The 22,908-nt window shown below is 50.1% G+C and overlaps 1 protein-coding gene across 4 annotated transcripts in view; it reads right to left on the reverse strand.

Moving 5' to 3' along the window:
- Positions 1 to 22,908, reverse strand: part of LOC140388217 (aminoacylase-1-like) — a 123,773-nt gene that overhangs the window by 59,526 nt on the left and 41,339 nt on the right. For 3 of the 4 annotated variants that reach the window (XM_072472016.1, XM_072472013.1, XM_072472014.1), the window contains exons 6-10: positions 19,929 to 20,005; positions 8,054 to 8,143; positions 7,457 to 7,513; positions 7,040 to 7,113; positions 5,501 to 5,550 (exon numbers count right to left, since the gene is read on the reverse strand). In XM_072472016.1, coding sequence (XP_072328117.1) covers positions 5,501 to 5,550; positions 7,040 to 7,113; positions 7,457 to 7,513; positions 8,054 to 8,143; positions 19,929 to 20,005 — 348 coding nt within the window. The remainder of the gene's footprint in view (positions 1 to 5,500; positions 5,551 to 7,039; positions 7,114 to 7,456; positions 7,514 to 8,053; positions 8,144 to 19,928; positions 20,006 to 22,908) is intronic. The other variant, XM_072472015.1, reaches the window with a different exon arrangement.

Here is a 22,908-nt window from a genome sequence, read left to right on the forward strand (position 1 = left end):
AGTTAGCAAACCTGTTTTCCCTTCAGCACCGCAGCCATCCCTGATGGATGAAATCTTACGGCTGGCGAGGGTTTGACGGGGGGGGGGGGATCTTGAATATCTAAGGGTGGACCATTTCATCGGAACCTGTACCGCTTGATCAGGTGAAGATGAAATGGGAGGAGATGTTGGGACCCACCCTAGATGAGGATGTGTGAAATGAGGCCCTTTGGATGGTGTTGGGGACAACTGTGAGGGGGGGGGGTGGTCAGGCTGTGGTAATGGCTGGGGCGGGGCACACCAGAAGGACCCGCCCCATCACCAGCAGATCTTGCAAGACAAGGCGCATGATTAAACCGCGGGCCGGGGTGTGGTGGTAGTGGGGGTGAGGGTGGTGCGGGGGTGGGGGGTGAGGATGATGTGGGAGTGGTATTGGGGGGGGGGGGGTTGACACACGTGGCATGGGGACCACAACTCAGTGGGGTCTCACTTCCTTGCCCCATGGCCGATCTCCACCCTGGTGACTTCCCTTTCCTCTGGGCCGCCAACCACGTCCAAGCCCACTCCTAAGCTACGGTCAGGAGAGTATGTTCGGTGATCCCCCTCCAGTTTTCTTCTGTTCCCGGTGATTACGGGCAGCCTAGGGAGACCGATGACTCGAACAATGGTCTCTTGCCCCCCCTCCCCCCCCCCCCCCCCCCCCAACCTGGAGATGGATGGAAGATGTTCCTGATCAAGGATCTGTTGCCAAAGAGGGAGGCAATAAAGGTGGAGATCCAGGTGGCAGTCAAGGTGGCTGTGACAGAGGCACTGGTCACCATGCAGTCGACGATCGATGGTGTGGGGAAGAAGCTGGAAACTCAAGAGAAGACAATCCTGGAGCTTGAAAAAGCATCGACAGACCAGAGCAACAGGATTGTTGCTCTGGAGGCCGAGATTGAAAGGTTGGTGACAACCCAGGGGAGCCTAAAGGGGAAGGTTGAGGACTAGGAGAACCGGTCCTGGCATCAGAATATACGGATCATGGGCCTGCCAGAGGGATCATGGGCAGGGGCCCGACAGACTATGTGGCCCAGTTGCTGGGCAACCTGGTCGGGAAGGACAGCTTCGCCAAACCGCCGGAGATTGATAGGACACACAGATCACTCCGACTGAAGCCCAAAACGGGGGAGCAGCCAAGGGCAATAATTGCCAAATTGCATCGGTATCGGGACCGGGAGAAGATCCTATGTCGGGCTCAGAAGACAAAGGCGAGCAACTGGGAAGGACACAGAATCCAAGTCTACCAGGGCATTGGGGCAGACCAGGCAAAGCGCAGGGCCGAATTCAACCAGGCAAAGTTGGCCCTGGACAGGAGTGGAGTGAAGTTTGGAATGTTGTTTCCAGCCAGGCTATGCGTCACAATCCAAATGAAAGAATATTATTTCAATACCCCTGCAGAGGCAGGCGACTTCGGACAAGGGGCAGGAGAGACAGCGCTGAGGGCGAAACAGAGGAAGGAAAAAGGGGAGAAAGAAAAAGAACAATGAAAGACTTAAACCATGTTTGCGCGGGACAGTTCTGCCTCACTCTGAACAACAAAAATGTTAAAACACAGGAAAGGGCAGGGACAGCGGAGCACAGGAGAACAACAATCTAGTGGGCTGAAGAAAGAGGTAAGATCAGCCCCAGGAGGGGCACCACCACACTAGCTGGGGAAAGCTAGCTCAGGAAGTATGAGAAGGGGGGGGGGGCCGCGGCGAACCTCCCGGCACAGAGGGAGCATCTGGCAGCGGGGGGACCCAGAGGCAGGAAGGGAGAGTGCAAAGGGGGAAATAGGGAAGGAGGGACACAGGGAAGGGGGGGGAAGGTAGGCAGCAGAGGGGGGGGGGGGGACATAAGGGATAAGAAAGGGTTGGTTTGTGATTGGCTTCAGCAGGTAAGGTGCAGGTTGAGGGAAAGAGATGACACCACAAGCAGCCACTTTAGTGGGTCCCTGGGCAAAGGGAAACCCCGAAGCACAGGGGCGCGTCCACCAAGTAAATATGGTTGATCCCGCAGGAAGGGGGGGGGGGGAACAGAAATCCCCCACCAGGATTATCACCTGGAATGTCAAGACACACTTGAGAAGTTTGAAAGCCGACAGTCTTCCTCCAAGAGACGCACCCGAGGGAAAAGGACCGACTGCGGGTAGACAGACCTACCACTCATGGTACGGGACGAGGGATAGGGGGTAGCCATACTGATTAGCAAGAGGACAAAGTTTATGGTGACAAGGACGGTTATGGACGAAGGAGGACAGTACGTCATGGTCAGCGGTGTCCTGGACAGGGCACCGGTAGTCTTGGTAAACGTGTACGCACCCAACTGAGATGACACAGATTTCATAAAGACCGTGGCAGAAATCCCGGACACCAACTGAACATGGGGAGGGACTTTTACTATGTGCAGGACTCATTGATGGACTGATCAAACCCCAGAATGGTGCAAAAGACGGGCATGGCTCGGGAATTGGGAGCATTCATGGAACAGATGGGGGTTGTGGACCCATAGAACATAACAGCGCAGTACAGGCCCTTCGGCCCACGATGTTGCACCAAAACAAAAGCCATCTAACCTACACTATGCCATTATCATACATATGCTTATCCAATAAACTTTTAAATGCCCTCAATGTTGGTGAGTTCACTACTGTTGCAGGTAGGGCATTCCACGGCCTCACTACTCTGCGTAAAGAACCTACCTCTGACCTCTGTCCTATATCTATTACCCCTCAGTTTAAAGCTATGTCCCCTCGTGCCAGCCATTTCCATCCGCGGGAGAAGGCTCTCACTGTCCACCCAATCTAACCCCCTGATCATTTTGTATGCCTCTATTAAGTCTCCTCTTAACCTTCTTCTCTCCAACGAAAACAACCTCAAGTCCATCAGCCTTTCCTCATAAGATTTTCCCTCCATACCAGGCAACATCCTGGTAAATCTCCTCTGCACCCGTTCCAAAGCTGCCACGTCCTTCCTATAATGAGGTGACCAGAACTGTACGCAATACTCCAAATGCGGTCGTACCAGAGTTTTGTACAGCTGCAACATGACCTCATGACTCCGGAACTCAATCCCTCCACCAATAAAGGCCAACACTCCATAGGCCTTCTTCGCAACCCTATCAACCTTGGTGGCAACTTTCAGGGATCTATGTACATGGACACCGAGATCCCTCTGCTCATCCACACTTCCAAGAATTTTACCATTAGCCAAATATTCCGCATTCCTGTTATTCCTTGCAAAGTGAATCACCTCACACTTCTCTACATTAAACGCCATTTGCCACCTCTCAGCCCAGCTCTGCAGCTTATCTATGTCCCTCTGTAACCTGCAACATCCTTCCGCACTGTTGACAACACCACCGACTTTAGTGTCATCTGCAAATTTACTCACCCACCCTTCTGCGCCCTCCTCTAGGCCATCTATAAAACTGACAAACAGCAACGACCCCAGAACAGATCCTTGTGGTACGCCACTTGTAACTGAACTCCATTCTGAACATTTCCCATCAACCACCACCCTCTGTCTTCTTTCAGCTAGCCAATTTCTGATCCACATCTCTAAATCACCCTCAATCCCCAGCCTCCGTATTTTCTGCAATAGCCTACCGTGGGGAACCTTATCAAACGCTTTACTGAAATCCATATATACCACATCAACTGCTCTACCCTCGTCTACCTGTTCAGTCACCTTCTCAAAGAACTCGATAAGGTTTGTGAGGCATGACCTACCCTTCACAAAGCCATGCTGACTATCCCTAATCGTATTATTCCTATCTAGATGATTATAAATCTTGTCTCTTATAATCCCCTCCAAGACTTTACCCACAACAGACGTGAGGCTCACCGGTCTATAGTTGCCGGGGTTGTCTCTACTCCCCTTCTTGAAGAAGTAGGTGTAGAATATAAGTTGTATATAATCTTAAGAAATGTTCAACGTTAAAAGGGCTTTAGAAAAATGCTGGTTCATTTTTGTTTTTAGGGGGGAGGTGACGATTTGAAGATGTTTGGAAACTTGGATAATAAATGTAGTGAGCAATTTAAGGCTTAAAAGCCTGGGATTAGAATGTATGTTTTTATCAGAAATCTGTTCTGCAGGGCCTGGGTGGTTTTAGCAGCCAGCAGGTGAAATTGACAAAGGAATGTGTTTTTAAGTCTGGGATAATGCATAGTGATTTGCCTGGGGAAGTCCCTGGGGAGTTAATTTGCTTTGTAGCCTGCACAGATGTTATTTTTCAGCTTGGGGAGATGAGGTCATTGCTGGGTAGAGCCAAGGACGGCAGAGAGACATTTTGAAAAGCTTTAGAGAGGCAGCTGGTGGAGAAACTATGGAGAGAGGAGTTGAATTCTCATCTGTCCGATGCGGAGTCCACAATTCTTCCACGGTAAGATAGATTGAGATCTGTATGTTTCATGGGAAATTGTGTAGTAGTGTTTAAGGTGTAAATTGGAAGCTGTTCTTTTTTGGGTGTGAAGTTAATAAGTTTAATATTGTAGTTATAATAAAGTTTTGTTTTAAAAATACCAAAGCCCTATTTTTCCATGCAATCACTCCTGGAGCGAATCATTCTTTCTGCCCTATCTTTCAAATAAATTAAAATATTGGGGTTTCAGTCCAGTAGCCTAGCCACTCTTGGGGTCTGGTCTGGGATCGTAATACTATAAATAAGTGGCATTTGACCTGTATGTGTGAATTTTGCTTAACTGAAAGTTTAGGAGTAGGTGGAAAAGTTAGCTCAAAGACCTCTCTTTATTTTTTTTAAGAACTGTTTAACTGTTAATTGAGGGGTGGCAGTGGTTAGCATTGTTGCCTCACAGCGCCAGAGACCCAGATTCAACTCTGGCTTTGAGTGACCGTCTGTTTGGAATTTGCACATTCTCTCCCTGTCTGCGGGTTTCCTCCAGATGCTCCAGTTTCCTCCCACCGTCCTGGCCCTCTGTGCAGGTTAGGAAGATTGGCCATGCTAAATTTCCCCTTAGTGTCCAGGGATCTGTAGATTAGATTGGGTTACGTGGATGGGCCGGGGGAGTGGGCCTAGGTAAGATGTTCTTTCGGAGGGTCGGTGCAGACTCGAGGGGCCAAATGGCCTCCTTCTGCACTGTAGGGATTCTATGGAAAATCTGTTTTCGCCTTGGTTGTCAATAGGGTTAATCCTGGGTTAATAATGTTTGTTTCACTGGAATCACTCCTGAGGGTGAAGTATCCTTTCCTCACAGTTCTCAAATTGAAAAATTGTTTGGGTTTCTCGGCCAGCTTCCTGGTATAAATTGGGGTCTTGTCCGGTACCGTAACAATGAATTAATGACATAGATGACGAAACAGACAATCATGTCAGTCACCATCTACTATAATGGTTCAGAATTCCCTCAGTACTGCAGTTTCAGGTCAGACCATTGGGGGGGGGCGTCTGGAGTGAGTGCTCAGAAGTAGCTCCAACAATCCAGTCAAGAAAATGGCACCAACCCAAAGATGACATAACCGGAGACACAACGGAACCTCACCTCGTCTTCTCCTTCTCTCTGAAGTCCAGGAATGAATTGAGAACTCTGCGCTGAAATATTTTTTTTAAAAAACGAAAAAATTAATGAGGCTGTAAGTTAAATTTCCTCAGCGTTAACTTCCCAATCCTCACCGGGGAATAGCAATGCTGTTTGATGCCAAGCAACAATGATTAGATCAGAGATGCGGGGCAGGAGGGGAGCGGAAAGAGGTGGCCAGGAGAGTAGGGGAGTAGGCATGGGGCCAGGGATGCGGGACAGAGGGGGAGCAGGGGACAGGGAGTGGGGAGGGGAGGAAGGTGGGAGGGAGGGGCCAAGAGTTCAGGGGGGAGGAGGGAGGGGGCCATGGGTGCGGTGGTGGGGGAGTGGGCCAGGGGTGTGGGAGAGGGAGGCCAGGGGTGCAGTGGAGGGGTGCCGCAGGTGCGGGGGAGAGTAGGGTGTCGGGGGGGCACCAACAGTGAGGGGTGAGGTTGGGCCATAGGTGCGAGTGAGTGGGGGGTGTCAGTGGTGCGAGGGAATGGGGGCTAGGCATTTGGGGGAGGGGGAAAGGATTTGAGGGTATGCCAGGGGTGCAGGGGAGAGGGGGCCAGGCATACGGGGGAGAGGTGATACCAGAGATACAGGGGGCAGGGGAGGCCAGACGTTCAGGAGTGGGGAGAGCCAGGCGTTCGAGGGAGGGGGAGGGGTAAGGGAGGGGTGCCTGGGTGCAGGTAAGGGGGAGACAGGTGTGCGGGGGAGGGAGCACCAGGGGTGTGGGGGAGGTGGGAGCCAGGATTCGAGGGGCAGTGGGGGTTGCCAGGGGTGCTAGGTGAGGGGGGGTAGCGTGCGGGGGAGGGAGTGCTGGTGGTGCAGGGCAGGGGGAGGCCAAGGGTGAGGGTAAGGGTGTGGGTAAGGGTGTGGGTAAGGGTGTGGGTAAGGGTGGGCCACGGGTTCGGGGGAGGGGGGGCCACGGATTCGAGGGGGGTGGCCTAGGGTTCTGGATTGTTGCCTGGTATGGAGGGCATAAGCTATGAGGAGCGGTTGAATAAACTCGGTTTGTTCTCACTGGAACGAAGGAGGTTGAGGGGCGACCTGATAGAGGTATACAAAATTATGAGGGGCATAGACAGAGTGGATAGTCAGAGGCTTTTCCCCAGGGTAGAGGAGTCAATTACTAGGGGGCATAGGTTTAAGGTGAGAGGGGCAAGGTTTAGAGTAGATGTACGAGGCAAGTTTTTTACGCAGAGGGTAGTGGGTACCTGGAACTCGCTACCGGAGGAGGTAGTGGAAGCAGGGACGATAGGGACATTTAAGGGGCATCTTGACAAATATATGAATAGGATGGGAATAGAAGGATACGGACCCAGGAAGTGTAGAAGATTGTAGTTTAGTCGGGCAGTATGGTCGGCACGGGCTTGGAGGGCCGAAGGGCCTGTTCCTGTGCTGTACATTTCTTTGTTCTTTGTTCTTTGTTGATTGGGCAGATTTGTTACTGGAATAGGAGTTGTGGGATTCAGTAACGCGGAGAGACTGGGGAGAGTGTCACTAAAATTCAACATTTACCAGCTTTTCAGCTGCATTGTTCTCTATGAAGCGGGATCCATGTCCTGGACTCCCCGGGCACCGGACTGTAACCCCTAGAGAGACACATGTGATTTAGGATGGGGTTATTTCAGCATTCTCACCCCTTCACTCATCCACCCCAACTCCCAGGAGGTCAGTACTGGGAAGAGGATTCTCTTCTTTTCCAGTCATCCGCTGGCAACTTCCCCATCAAACATTCCCAAGGCAGGTACAACACAGAATTAGATACAGAGCAGAGCTCCCTCTACACTGTCCCCACCAAACACTCCCAGGACAGATATAGCATGGGGTTAGGCACAGAATAACGCTTCTTATCTATCCCCAATGGCACCCCACCCACAACCTCTCAAGAGGCACTGCACATCTGTTTGCACCCATGAAATTTGAAGTACTTACACCACACATTCCTCTCACCGTAGTACACCGTGTAGCCATTGCTGGGGTTAGCCAGACCTGGGGACACAATGGGGAATATTAGCAATCGTATTCATGGCCAGAAGGAGAGAACTTCACAGTTAATATCAGCCCTGATATCTCAGGTAAGAGCAGAAACAGATGAGCCGGTTACTGCACACTAAGTCAATCAAGCTACAGTCTGATCTGGGGACTCAGGAGATGAAAATCACAGGAGGAGTCCATGCTTGATCACAGCCCAGCGTTAGCAAGTAGCCGACACCTGAAGGGGGTGGAAGAGGGGGAGATCGTGTTGGGGGTGGGGGGGAGGGGGCGCCAATCCATCACTCCAGGATAGAAATCACCTTGCAGCCGCTTCTTAAGTGGGCAAATCAATCACCACTCTGCCAAAGTCGTCACCTGGTGCTTCTCCACAAAGGACAACACACAGACAGCAGGGCACCCCTCTCTCTCTGATACTGGCACAGGATTGGGCACAAGGAGATCTTGTCTAGATGCTGGTCCTGGCACCTTAACACCCGAGAAAGCAAAAAAAAGAAATAACGGAAGACAGGCAGAAAAATGGAGAAGAGGTCCTACCTTCATCAAGACCAAAGCCGATGTTCAATGCCCTGAACTCCTCCTGTTTAACAAACGTTGCCATCCCATTCTGACCCTCAATTTCTTCATCTGCATCACAGAAAATCGCTTCAGACACAGCAATAGAAGATTGGCCACTTCATATTTGGCAAGACTGCTGCGCCCACCTACTCCGTGCCTACCTCCCCCTCGCCCTGCAGCCACCTTCCCCTCGCCCATCTCCCCCTCACCCACCTCCCCTGCTCCCACTTCCCCTGCACCCATCTCCCCTTGCCCTGCGTCCACTTCAGAGAGCTAGTGCAACAAGGTCAGCAATAGAGTGGAAGGGAGGATTGAGAAGGTAAAGGACTTGGTTTAACATCCTATCCGTGGGACTCTTATATTACCTTCTTTTTTAAAAATAAATTTAGAGTACCCAATTCATTTTTTCCAATTAAGGGGCAATTTAGCATGGTCAATCCACCTAACCTGCACATCTTTGGGTTGTGGAGGCGAAACCCACGCAAACACGGGAGGTAGCACTGTGGATAGCACAATTGCTTCACAGCTCCAGGGTCCCAGGTCTGTGCGGAGTCTGCACGTCCTCCCCGTGTGTGCGTGGGTTTCCTCCGGGTGCTCCGGTTTCCTCCCACAGTCCAAAGATGTGCAGGTTAGGTGGATTGGCCATGATAAATTGCCCTTAGTGTCCAAAATTGCCCTGAGTGTTGGGTGAGGTTACTGGGTTATGGGGATAGGGTGGAGGTGTTGACCTTGGGTAGGGTGTTCTTTCCAAGAGCCGGTGCAGACTCGATGGGCCGAATGGCCTCCTTCTGCACTGTAAATTCTATGATAATCTATGATAATCTATGAATGTGCAAACTCCACACGGACAGTGACCTAATGCCGGGATCGAACCTGGGACCTCGGCGCCGTGAGGCAGCAGTGCTAACCACTGTGCCACAGTGCTGTCCTTTATTTTACCCTCCATGAGAATCGGTAGTCTGGTTGGTGGCTTTACTATTATTAATTACTCACTTGAATAGACTTCAATAAGAACGGGGGTAAAAATTTAGAAACAAAATATCAAACAATACATTAAAAAGTCAAGCACATGGCAAAAAGCATAAAGCACAAAAGGAAATCACTTTAACACAAACAAACAGATAGATGATTCAAGAATTCAGGAAGAAAGACCTCGACCGTGAGGTTCTATTTTTAAGGGAATTCTTATCTTTGGTTTAACCCTTCATTTACGTTCATTGGCTTCTAATTCTCAGCTGAGACCTCCTGGTTTGTTCAAATGAATGTCTGTTCCTTAGAGGTAACTTGTTAATCAAACATTGGACATTACTTAAGATTGACTGGTGCCTTTCAAAACTCAGCGTCTGCGTGTGCAATCTTTGGAAAATTACTGGATATGTTTCTCACACTTTCCATGTTACGCAGCTTGTTGGAGACCTTGCTAGAACCGATTAGTTGATTAGACAGAGTACAATACATTCTTAGTCTGAATACACTGGAATGCAATCGTTAATTCATTATGTGAGACAATGACTGGATTCCCAGTCAAGACTCTTTTAATATATTTACTTCTTAACTACATGCATTCAACGAGCAGCTATATGAATAAAACTATGAATAAAACAATCCTTATACTATCTGAAAAAGGTTTTCCAACAGTGCAGCATTCCCTGAGTATTTCATTGGGGGGGGGGGGGGGGGGGGGGGGTGTTAACCTAGGTTTTTGTGATCAAACTTCTGTAGTCAGGCTGAATGTTGCCTTTAAGCTGCATATAGGAACACAAGAAATTAGAGGAATAGACCATTCGGCCCATCGACCTTCCACCATTCAATACATTCTTGGGGTCCACTCCATTTTTCCACCCACTCTTCATAACGAAATAGGGATACGGTATATTAAAACAAACTTTATTACGAACACAATATTAAAATATCTTTAACATCACACTGGAAAATAGCTTATAATTACCCCTTAAACATTGCTACTCAATACAGTGAATACAGTAACCCTTAACTGCTATTTTTTTATCCAAATCGAACATCAAAAAATCTCAACTCTCAATCCACTTTAAATATCATTAACACATAGGAATACCTGCTGTACAGAGATGGTCTTTGAGAAAGAGAGATCTGACTCCTGTCAGAACCATGCAGAAACACCGGACTGCATTTCTTAAAAAGAGGCTTCTCAGCTCACCTTCTAATCAGACAACTCTGAACTGCTTTGGTGGTGCTTGACCTTCTGAGAGGTGGGACTGTTACTCACTCAGTCACGGGGACAGATCACTTCCCTTCAGGGTACCTCTGGACCTGAAGCTCCGGGTTAAGTCCAATGCCAGGACTTGTTGACCACAGAAGGAGCGTTCATACCGTGGTTCACTGAGTTGACAATCAGCTCTGGAACTCTTCCATCACTTCCCCCACTATTCCCCACAGGGCGAAAAACAGTGTGGGTGCAAAGATACACTAAAAAAAAATTTCAGACAAATGAAGAGGGAGTTTTGGAGATGGGATGCACGCCCGCTGTCACTGGCGGGGAGGGTGCAGACTGTAAAGATGACAATCCTCCCTAGATTTCTGTTCGTCTTCCAGTGCCTCCCAATCTTTATCCCATGGTCCTTCTTCAAAAGGACTGGCAAAATCATCATGAGCTTTGTCTGGGCGGCAAAATCCTCGCGGGTGAAGAAGGCGATGCTTGAAAGGAGCTGCAGCGAGGGGGGACTGGCATTGCCGAGTCTGATCAACTACTACTGGGCGGCTAACATAGCCATGATAAGGAAGTGGATGGTGGGTACGGGGTCTATCTAGGAGTGAGTGGAGGTGGCTTCGTGCAGGGGCACCAGTTTGGCAGCCCTGGTCGCAGCTCCCCTACCGCTGTCGCCAGCCAGGTACTCCACCAGCCCGGTAGTGGGAGCAGCCCTGCGGATATGGGGCCAGTGGAGGAGGCATGGGGGGGGGGGGGGGGGGGGGGGCGGCGTCTGTCTGGGCTCCAATATGTGATAACCATCGATTTGCCCCTGGGAACATGGATGGAGGGTTTCGAACATGGCGATGGGTGGGGGTGGGGAGGGTGGGCGATATGTTCCTGGAGGGGAGCTTTGAGAGTTTGAGGGGCTTGGAGCAGAAATTTGGGCTGGTAAGGGGAAATGACTTTAGGTACTTACAGGTGTGGGACTTTGTACACAGACAGGTCCCATCCTTCCCACGCCTCCCGCCAATAGGGATCCAGGACAGAATAGTCTCTAGAGGAGGAGGAGGAGAGGGTAGAGTCTCAGATATCTACAAGGTGCTCATGAAGGGGGAAAGAGTCACAGAAGGAGGAACTGAAACTCAAATGGGAGGAGGAGTTTGGCGGGGAGATGGAGGACGGGCTGTGGGCGGAAGCCCTGAGCAGGGTAAACTCAACCGCAATATGTGCCAGGCTCGGCCTGATTCAATTTAAGGTCGTTCACCGGGCCCACATGACGGTAGCTCGGATGGGCAAATTCTTTGGGGTAGAGGACTAGTGCGCTAGATGCGCGGGAGGACCAGCGAACCATGTTCACATGTTTTGGGCATGTCCTAAGCTTAGGGGGTACTGGGAGGGATTTGCGGGGGTTATGTCCTGGGTGCTGAAAACAAGGGTGGTGATGAGTCCAGGGGTGGCAATTTTCGGGGTTTTGGAAGACCCGGGAGTCCAGGGGGAGAAAGAGGCAGATGTTCTGGCCTTTGCTTCCCTAATAGCCCGGCGGCGAATACTGCTGGCATGGAGGGACTCAAAACCCCCGAAGACCGAACTATGGCTTTCGGACATGTCAAGTTTTCTGGGTATGGAAAAAATTAAGTTCGCCTTGAGGGGATCTGTACTGGGGTTCGCCCGAAGGTGGCAACCATTCATCGACTTCTTCGCGGGAGAGTGAACATCAGCAGGGGCGGCGGGGGGGGGGGGGGGGGGGGGGAAGATTAGAGTAGAGTAGGAGGGATAAACTAGGGGAGAGGAGCGGGCATGTGCAGTATGGTTTGATTGAAGTATTGGTTTTATATTGATGTTTGCACATTTCTGTTATCTGTAACTGTTTACAATGCCAAAAAATACCTCAATAAAATTGTTTGTTTAAAAAAAACGTTCAGGGCAGAAGGGAGAGTAAGCTGCAAAAAGAAAAACCAAGTTGCATCACATTCGAGGCAGCGAGCAAGAAATTAAATACTTTTTGGTTTTCGCAGGAAACACTTGCTCATCCTAAATTGCCCTTCGTGTCCAAAAAGGTTAGGTGGGGTTACTGGGTTACGGGGATAGGTGGAAGTGTAGGCTTAAGGAGGGTGCTCTTTCCAAGGGCTGTTACAGACTCAATGGGCCAAATGACAAATGACCTCCTTCTGCACTGTAAATTCAATGATTCTATGAAGCTGCTCCGGCAAGAGAGAGAGAGCGAGAGAAAGAGAAAGAGAGAGAGCTTCTGCTTTCGAATGCTCTGCCCTCTGTCTTTTTAAATGAGTTTTCACACCTTGCGGCTATCTTCAAAAGCGATGAGCCTCATAATAATAATAATCCTTCACAATGTCAAAACTCCATCTAAACCCGAACAAGTAGACTTAGCGGACAAGCTAACCTTTAAATTCCAAGTTATCCTTAATGTCTTCCATTTTCCAACCTTATCATCTTGATCTCGCTGATTTAAAAAATCTACTTAAATAATTCAGGTTTTCTACATTTCTTGGATTTCAGTCAGTCAGCGCCTCCCCATAATACCATAGAAACGTTACAGCACAGAAGAAGGCCATTCGGCCAATCTTGTCCATACCAGCCCGAGGACACGCAGATGCCCTTTCTAATCCCATTTTCCTGCACCCAGTCCATAGCCCTGTAGCTTGCAGCACTTAAGGTGCAGATCCAGGTACTTCTTGGAAGAGTTTCGGGTCTCTGCCTCCACCACCAACTCGGGCAGCGAATTCCAGGCTCCCACTACACTCTGCGTAAAACGTGCTTCCTCATGTCCCCCTCTACACCTTCTGCCATTTATCTTGAATCTATATCCCCTGGTTCTAGAATTCTCCACAAAGGGAAACAATTTTATCCTGTCCACTATCTCTTCCCCTCTTCATTTTGTTCATTTCCATTGTCACACCTCAACTTTCTTTGTTCCAAGGACAATAACCCCAACCTATCCAATCTCTCCTCGTAGCTACACTTTTCTAGCCCTGGCAACATTCTTGTAAACCTCTTCTGCACTCTCTCCAGAGCAATAAGCTCCTTCCTGTAATGTGGTGACCAGAATTGCACACAATACTCCAGCTGTGGCCCCAACAGTGTTTTATACAATTCCAACATTATATCCTTACTTTTATATTCTATACCTCTGCCAATGAGGCAGAGCATTCCATATGCTTTATTTACAAACTTGTACTGCTGCTTTTAGGGACCTGTGTACTTGTATGCCAAGATCACGCACTTCATCTACCCCATTTATTGTGTGCTCCCTGTAACTGTTTGACTTTCCTAAATGCATGACCTCACAGTTCTCGGTGTTAAATTCCATCTGCCGCTTTATCGCCCACTTCATCAACTCATCTATATCATTTTGGAGATTTAGCTATGCTCTACACTGTCTACCACTCGGCCAATCTTTGCGTTGTCTGCAAATTTCCCAATCGTGCTCCCCACGTTCACATCCAAATCGTTAATATATAACACCAATAGTGAGGGTGCGAACACCGAGCCCTGTGGAACACCACTTGAAACAACTTTCCATTTGCAAAGGTAGCCATCGACCTTACCCCTTGTTTCCTGTTACTAAACCAACTTTTTATCCAGTTTCTCACATTGCCCTGAATCCCATGGACTTGTACTTTTTTGACTAATCTGCCATGTGGGACTTTGTCAAACACCTTGCTACAATCCATGTACACCACATCCACTGCACTACCTTCATCAACCCTTCTTGTCACTTCGTCAAAAAATTCAATCAAATTTGTGAGACAAGAACTTCTTTTCACAAATCCATGCTGACTATCCCCGACTAGTCCTTTCTATGTGACAGTTCTATGTCCCATTTTGCACATATTGGAACCAATAATCTCACCTTGTTTATATTCGAAATACATGACCCTCTGAGATCATTGCATGCCTCTGGTCTCTTGCACATCAGGGAAGGACGATCCACATTGTGGATCGCACAATTGCTTCACAGCTCCAGGGTCCCAGGTTCGATTCCGGCTTGGGTCACAGTCTGTGCGGAGTCTGCACCTCCTCCCCATGTGTGCTTGGGTTTCCTCCGGGTGCTCCGGTTTCCTCCCACAGTCTAAAGATGTGCGGGTTAGGTGGATTGGCCATGCTAAATTGCCCATAGTGTCCAAAATTTCACTTAGTGTTGGGTGGGGTTTCTGGGTTATGGGGATAGGGTGGAGGTGTGGACCTTGGGTGGGGTGCTCTTTCTAAGAGCCGGTGCAGACTCGATGGGCCGAATGGCCTCCTTCTGCACTGTAAATTCTATGAAAGCCTTTGGTCACCTGTCTTAATATCTCCTTTGGCAGCTCAGTCACACATGTCCAAGTCTAATTACATCTGATAACACTCATGAATTTGGATTTTGTTTATTGTCACGTGTACCGAGGTACAGCTTTTTCTGGGAGCAGCGCAACAGATCATTAAGTACATGAAAAGAAAATCAAATTTTAAAAATACGTAATAGGGCTTCTGAGAAGTGCCTTGGGACAGTTGGCTGTATTATAAATGCAAATTTGTTGTTGAACTGTGGCTTGTCAATTCCTTGAGCACATTTGCCTGCACACCCACCCAAAACACCCAAGCCATATGTGGTCTAGTTAAGCTGAGCAGAGAGTTCTGGGCAACAGCTGTCTTTCAAAGTGAGCAATAAATGGACGATGCATTTCATTATGTGAGGAAACTTGCTGTGGAACAGATGTGCTCCCATGTTTCCTACATTACGACAGTGTCTTCACTGCCATTTTTGGACATCCTGTACTCATGAAAGGAGCTATGAATTCATGGCTATTTAGAGTCAGAGACATGGAGATTTACACCACAGAAAGAGGCCCTTTGGTCCATCGTTTCTGTGCCGGCCACCAAGCACCTCTCTATTCTAATCCCATTTTCCAGCACTTTGTCCATAGCCTTGTGTGCTATAGCATTTAAAGTGCTCATCTAAATGCTTCTTAAATGTTGTGAGGGTTCCTGCTTTTACTACCTGTGGTGAATGTGGGAATTTCAGATATGTTGAAATTCTCCGCCCTGCCGCACCAGTTTTTTGGTGAGGCACGCCCCTGCTTGTGGCAGGATTCTCCGTCTCGCCAGCCGGCCAATGGGGTTTCCCATTGTGGGCAGTCCCACGCCGTCAGGAAATCCCCGTGCATGGGTGCGCTGTCGGAGCAACAGAGAATCCCGACAGCGGAGAATCCAGCCCATTATATTTTATGTATTTGGTGCAGTAAAGGTGAAAAGCCAGAGTTAGTGGGCGTATGACTGCTGCAGTAGTGTTTTTAAAATTCCTGGTTTGCAAGACAGCTCGGCTTTTTGGAGCCAGAGGTGCAATTAACGAATCATAAAAGTTTGGGCTAACGGAATTTTTTTGTTATTAAGAGAGCTCCCAGAGGAGTAGACAATTAGAGACATTGGGTGGGATTCTCCGACTTTCGCCGGGTCGGGGAATCCCTGGGGGGAGGCGCGAAGCACACCCCGCCGCCGTTTTTCGGGCGGTCGGATGCAGTTGGCAGCGCCCCCCCCCCACCCCCCGGCAATTTTCCAGGCCCCGACGGGCCAAGTGGCCATCCGTTTTTTGGCCTGTCCCGCAGGCATGGCTTACGTATGGTCCCACACGGCGGGACCTGGCAGGTAAGTCGGCTGGGGCAGTCCTCGGGGGGGGGGGGGGGGATGTGACCCCGGAAGGGGGCCCCACGGTGGTTTGGCCCGCGATCGGGGCCCACCGATCAGCAGGCGGGCTTGTACCATTGGGGCAATTCTTCCTTCCGCGCCAGCCCCTGTAGAGCTCTGCCATGGCTGGCGCAGAAGTGAACCCCCCCGCGCATGCACCAAAACACGCCGGCGGTTCCGCGCATGCGCGAGATCACACCGGCCCTTTGCCGCCGGCTGGTGCGGCGCCAACCCCTCCGCCGTCAACCTAGCCCCCAAGACAGGTGAGAATTCCTCACCTTGGGGGCCCGTTGATGCCGGAGTCGTTGGCGCCGGAGTCGTTGGCGCCGGTTTTCCCGGCGGCGTGGGGACTTAGTCCCCGGAAAGGAGAATCCCGGTCATTGTGTTCAGTTTGGCAACAGGATGGGGTTAATGGGAGGAAACGAGTTGAAGCAGTCTGGAAGGTGAGCCGAGAAAGTTTCTGAAAAAACACAGCCAGAGATTCTGCTTTATTCTGACAGGGCGTCATGTCTCTTTCTTTAAGCAGTCTCAAAAATCTCTCTTTCTCCAAGACATCTCTGTACAGCGAGTATTCCCGAGTGTTAATTGTATCTAAAAGTGGATTGTGATCTGCGATGGTTTTGTTGTTTGAGTGGAAATAAAGATAGCAATTTAGGTTATTGTGGCACTGTATCGATTAGCATTGTTTAAAGGGTAATTGTAAGCTATTTTCTGGTGTGATGTTAAAGATATTTTTAAACCGTGTTAGTAATAAAGTTTGTTTTAAAATACCATATCCGTATTCTGTGTGAAATCACTCCTGAAGCGAGGTATACTTTCCTTGCAGTCTTACAAAATTAAAATAAAATATTGGGGTTTCTGTCCAGTGTCCTAGCCACAGTTGGAGACTGGCCCGGGATTGTGAGACACCCTTTCAGGCAGTGGGCTCCAGATTTCAACCCTCTCTGGATGAAAAGGTTCTACCTCAAATCCCCTCCAAATCTCCTGCCCCTTACCTTAAATCTTTGCCCCCAGTCATTGACCACTCTGCTATGGGGCAATGTTTCTTCCTATCTACCCTATCCATGTGCCTCAGAAGTTTGTACATCTGAATCAGGTCCCTTCTCAGCCTCCTCCGCTCTAAGGAAAACAACCCAAGCCTAACCAACCTGTCTTCTAAGCTGAAACGCTCCAGCTCTGGCAACATCCTGGTGAATCTCCTTTGCAACCTGTCTAGTGTAACCACGTCCTTCCTATAGTGTGGCGACCATAACTGCACACAGTACGACAGCTGTGGCCTAACCAGGGTTTTATACAGCCCCATCATAACCTCCCTGCTCTGATATTCTATGCCCCGGTTAATAAAGGCATGTCTCCCATATGCCTTCTTAACCACCTTATCTACCTGTCCTGCTGCCTTCAGGGATCTTTGGACATGCACCCCAAGGTCCTTCTGATCCTCTGTATTTCCTAAAGTCCCACCATTCATTGTGAATTTCCATGTCTTGTTGGTCTTCCGAAAATGCATCACGTCACTTTTCATGGCTAAATTCCATTTACCACTATTCTGCCAATCTGGCCAGCCCATTTATATAATCCTGTAATCTAAGGCTTTCCTTCTCACCATTTACCACACAACCAATTTTTGCATCATCTGCAAACTTGCTGATCATAGCACCCACATTCCTGTCTATATATTTAATATACATTACAAACAGCAAGGGACCCAGCACCAATCCCTGCGGTACACCACTACACACAGGCTTCCAGTCACAAAAACAACCTTCCACCATCACCCTCTGCCTCCTGCCACTAAGCCACTTTTGGATCCAATAGGGGCTAGTTTAGCACTGGGCTAAATAGCTGGCTTTTAAAGCAGACCGAGGCAGGCCAGCAGCACGGTTCAATTCCCGTACCAGCCTCCCTGAACATGCGCCGGAATGTGGCGACTAGGGGCTTTTCACAGTAACTTCATTTGAAGCCTACTTGTGACAATAAGCCATTTTCATTTTCAATTTGCCAAACTGCCCTGGACCCCATGAGCGCGTGCTTCTTGATCAGTCTCCCATGCGGGGCCTTGTCAAAAGCCTTATTGAAGTTCATGTAGACCAGGCATAGTCAAACATGGGGGCGCGACCCGCGGGTGGGTCGCGGGCGGGAGTCGGGAGGGTCGCGGAGCCGTCCGTTGCGGCGCTCCCGATCGCGCAAATCAGCCGGCTGTTAAAAACGCTGGCTGCAAGCCGCCTTCAAAATGGCCGCGAACACGTAAACAAAATGCGGCCGCACTGCGCATGCGTGCCAGATCAGCACGCATGCGCAAAACTACGCGCATACGCGCCGATGATCGGACAGGCAACCGCAGTGCAGCTGCATTTTTTTTATAAACTGTCGCAGCTTTTTTTTTTTTTTACAAGGTCGGGGGGGCGGTTTATTCATTTTATTTTTATCATTTATTTTATTCATGTTATTTTTTTTTACAAGTTCGAGGGGGTTTTATTTGCTAAAGTTTTACAGGGAAAAAATGCAGAACTTTGGCCAAATTGAGACTCCAAACTTTCTGACACAGGAAGGCTTCACCTCCATCCAATAGGTTCCATTGGAGGAGCGTGTACGAGGGCCAAAGGGACCCAAACCCATTTCCTCCATTTTTGTCAGCAGCAAATAAGGTAAGAGAAAATGGTGGGTCGCGAAGGTCGGCCGGCGTGGGTCGCGAAGGTCGGCCGGCGTGGGTCGCGAAGGTCGGCCGGCGTGGGTCGCGAAGGTCGGCCGGCGTGGGTCGCGAAGGTCGGCCGGCGTGGGTCGCGAAGGTCGGCCGGCGTGGGTCGCGAAGGTCGGCCGGCGTGGGTCGCGAAGGTCGGCTGGCGTGGGTCGCGAAGGTCGGCCGGCGTGGGTCGCGAAGGTCGGCCGGCGTGGGTCGCGAAGGTCGGCCGGAGTGGGTCGCGAAGGTCGGCCGGCGTGGGTCGCGAAGGTCGGCCGGCGTGGGTCGCGAAGGTCGGCTGGTTGGTAAAAATGGGTCCCCAGAAAAAAGTTTGAAAAACACTGATGTAGACTACTATATCAATGCACTGTCTTCATCTACACACCTCCTTGAAAAATTAAATCAAATTTGTTGGACATGGTCTCGCATGATAATGCCATGCTAACTATCCTTGCCTCCTCAAGTAGAGATTAACTCTGTCCTTCAAAGTTTTTTCCAATAATTTCCCGACCACTGATGTTAGACACACTGGTCTGTAATTTCCTGGTTCTTCCCTTCTTGAATAATGGCGCCATATTAGCTGGCTTCCAGTCCTCTGACACCTCTTCTGTGGCCAGAGAAGATTTGAAAATTAATGTCAGAGCCCCTGCAATCCTCTCTGCCTCACACAGCAGCCTGGGATACATCTCATCTGGGCCTGGAGATTTATCCACTTTTAAACTCGCTAGAGCTGCTAACACCCCCTTCCTCTCAATGTTAATCCGTTCAATTGTATCACAGTCCTAATTCCTGCTTCCTATACCTACAGCGCCCTTCTCCATAGCGAACACAGATCAAAATACTCATTTAATACCACACTTGCGTCTTCCGCCTCAACACACAGGTTGCCACTTTAGTCTCGAATAGGCCCTATTCTTTCCCTGGTTACCCTCCTGCCCTTAATGTATTTTTGAGACAACTTGGGATTTTCCTTTATTTTGCCCGCTAGTATTTTTTTTTGATGCCCCCTCTTCGCTCACCTCATTTATTTTTTAAGTACCCCCTGCATCCATTGTTTTGACCCTCCTGTATCTGCCATAAACTTCTCTTTTATTCCTTATCCAATCCTGTATATCCTTTGACATCCACGATTCTCTAGACTTTTTGGTCCCACTCTACCATTTTTCCAATTACTGGATTAAACAGGCTGCTGCCAATCAAAAAAGATTACATAGAAGGCACCATTTTTGTCACAAGCACTGCAGATAAAGGAATTCGGGACAGTCACTGTGCCAACAGCCAATACAACTGCCTCCTTACCCAGGGGAAACTCAAACCCTTTTCATATTTACCAGGAACAAATGACAAGTGAATTGTCCGAGGAAATCGTTTCCCTTCTGATTTCAACTTCCGAATGGCTTCAATGTATCTGAAAGAGACCAAAGAGAAATACTTCTGCAATCAAAATATTTATAACCAGTTCCTGGCATCAGTGCATACATGCCACGATAAACAGTACAGTTTCTCACCCTCTTCTGCCACGACTAGCCTCGATGACCCTGGACCAGTCTCGGCCCGAACACTCTTGACTGCAACAGCGACCATGTCTGATCGACTCTGGGAGCACGGAGAGCTTCATACACCCCAACACGGTAAGGCGCTGTTCTCTCCCCGTTCACCCAGTTAACCAAAAAATCTCTCTGGCCTCCGGGTCTCATTCAGTGGAGATCAAGGGGTTCTGCGTAGCGAACCTCATGGTCCAGGGAATGGAGTTTAAAAATTACCGGCACTACGTCCTTCCCCACCTCTGCGCTGCCACACTCCTAGGGTTAGATTTTCAATGCAACCTCCAAAGCTTAACCTTTAAATTCGGCGGCCCTATACCCCTCCTCACTGTCTGCAGCCTCGCGACCCTCAAGGTCGATCTACCTTCCCTGTTTGCGAACCTCACCCCGGATTGCAAACCTGTCGCCACCAGGAGCAAACGGTACAGTGCCCAGGACCGGACCTTTATTAGGTCGGAGGTCCAGCGATTACTGAGGGAAGGTGTCATTGAGGCTAGCAACAGTCCCTGGAGAACTCAAGTAGTGGTTGTAAAGACCGGGGAGAAGCATAGGATGGTCATCGATTATAGCCAGACCATCAACAGGTATGCGCAGCTTGATGCGTACCCTCTCCCCCGCATATCCAATCTGGTCAACAGGATCGCACAATACAAGGTCTTTTCCACGGTGAATCTTTAGTCCGCCTACCACCAGCTCCCCAGATGTGCGGCCCTACCACTTCCTAAGGGGTCCCTTCGGTGTCACAAATGGAGTCTCGGTCTTCCAACGAGAGTTGGACCGAATGGTTGACCGGTACGGTTTGCGGGCCACGTTTCCATACCTCGACAATGTCACCATCTGCGGCCACGACCAGCAGGACCACGCCACCAACCTCCGAAAATTCCTCCATACCGCAAAAATCCTTAATCTCACATATAACAAGGATAAATGCGTGTTCAGCACCAACCGTCTAGCCATCCTCGGTTACGTAGTGCATGATGGATTTATAGGCCCAGACCCTGAACACATGTGCCCCCTCATGGAGTTCCCCCTCCCACTGCTCCAAGGCCCTGAAACGCTGCCTGGGACTTTTCTCTTAATATGCCCAGTGGGTCCCCAACTATGCGGACAAGGCCCGCCCGCTGATCCAATCCACTGTTTTTCCCCTGTCAACAGAGGCCCACCAGGCCTTCAGCCGCATCAAAGCGGACATCGCAAAGGCCACGATGCACGCCATTGACAAGTCCCTCCCCTTCCAAGTCGAGAGCGATGCGTCCGACGTAGCTCTGGCAGACACCCTCAACCAAGCGGGCAGACCCGTGGCCTTCTTCTCACGCACCCTCCACGCTTCAGAAATCCACCATTCCTCAGTTGAAAAGGAGGCCCAGGACACAGTAGAAGCTGTGCGGCATTGGAAGCATTACCTGGCCGGCAAGAGATTCACTCTCCTCACTGACCAACGGTCAGTGGCCTTCATGTTCGATAATGCTCAGCGGGGCAAGATAAAGAACGACAAGATCTTACGGTAGAGGATCGAACTCTCCACCTACAACTATGAGATGTTGTATTGTCCCGGGAATCTAATCGAGCCTCCTGATGCCCTATCATGTGCCAACGCACAAGTGGACCGCCTCCGAGCCCTCCACAAGGACCTCTGCCACCCGGGGAGTGGTGCGACCATCAATTCACTCAAGGACTCATGTCGGAGTAAAAGAGTGGTTTTAATTAACTATCAACTTTGCTTGCCTGCGACTGATACATACTGAGGACAGACCCACAGGCAAGCTACTCTTATGCTCCTTCAAAGGGGCGGAGCCATGGGTGGAGCCATGGGCGGAGCCCGTACACACTCCAACATCTCCCCCTGTGGAAGAAGCCATACAATGGCCCACAGATAAAACCCACAGGGTTAATAACATAGAACATAACTGGTGAATTAACTGTATTTACATTCACCACATTCATCCCCTGTAAAAAAATAAAGTCCGGCGGGGGTGATGGGTCACAAGTTCAGCCAGTCCGGATCGTACACTGCGACCGCCGAAGCACTGGTGTTGCAGCCGCTTCAGGTGGCTTGGGAAGTGGGTCCGGTGCAGCCCCAGGGGTGGACTCCAGGAGCGGCTCTTCCCGAGCTTCATTCCTGCGGACTGGTGTGCCGGGTGGAAGGGAGCGCGGGAGCCAAATGGGCGCGGGGGTGCTGGGCATGGGAGAAAGAACGGGGTACAGCGCGGGGGGTATTGTGGACGTTGTGGTGGCGGAACCTGCGGGCGCAAGGTCTCGGAGGGAGACGGTATCCTGTCGACCATCGGGGTGCTCAACATATGCATAATGCGGGTTTGAGTGCAGGAGCTGGACCCTCTCTACCAGGGGATCGGTCTTATGGGTCCGAACATGTTTCCGGAGGAGAACTGGACCCGGTGACATCAGCCAGGGTGGGAGCGAGGCCCCTGAGGTAGCTCCCCTAGGGAAAATAAACAAGCGGTCATGAGGAGTCTGGTTTGTGGCCGTGCAAAGGAGGGACCTAATAGCATGGAGCGCATCGGGGAGGACTTCCTGGCAGTGGGAAACCGGGAGATTCCTGGACTGTAGGGTCAGTAGGACGGTCTTCCAGATCGTCGCGTTCTCCCTCTCCACCTGTCCGTTTCCCCGGGGGTTATAACTGGTAGTCCTGCTCGAGGCGATGCCTTTACTGAGCAGGTACTGACGCGGTTCGTCGCTCATGAACGACGAGTCCCTGTCGCTGAGGACGTAGTTGGGGAAACCAAACAGGGTGAAGACACTGTGCAGG

Source organism: Scyliorhinus torazame, chromosome 13, assembly GCF_047496885.1.
Source record: "Scyliorhinus torazame isolate Kashiwa2021f chromosome 13, sScyTor2.1, whole genome shotgun sequence".
NCBI classification, from domain to species: domain Eukaryota; kingdom Metazoa; phylum Chordata; class Chondrichthyes; order Carcharhiniformes; family Scyliorhinidae; genus Scyliorhinus; species Scyliorhinus torazame.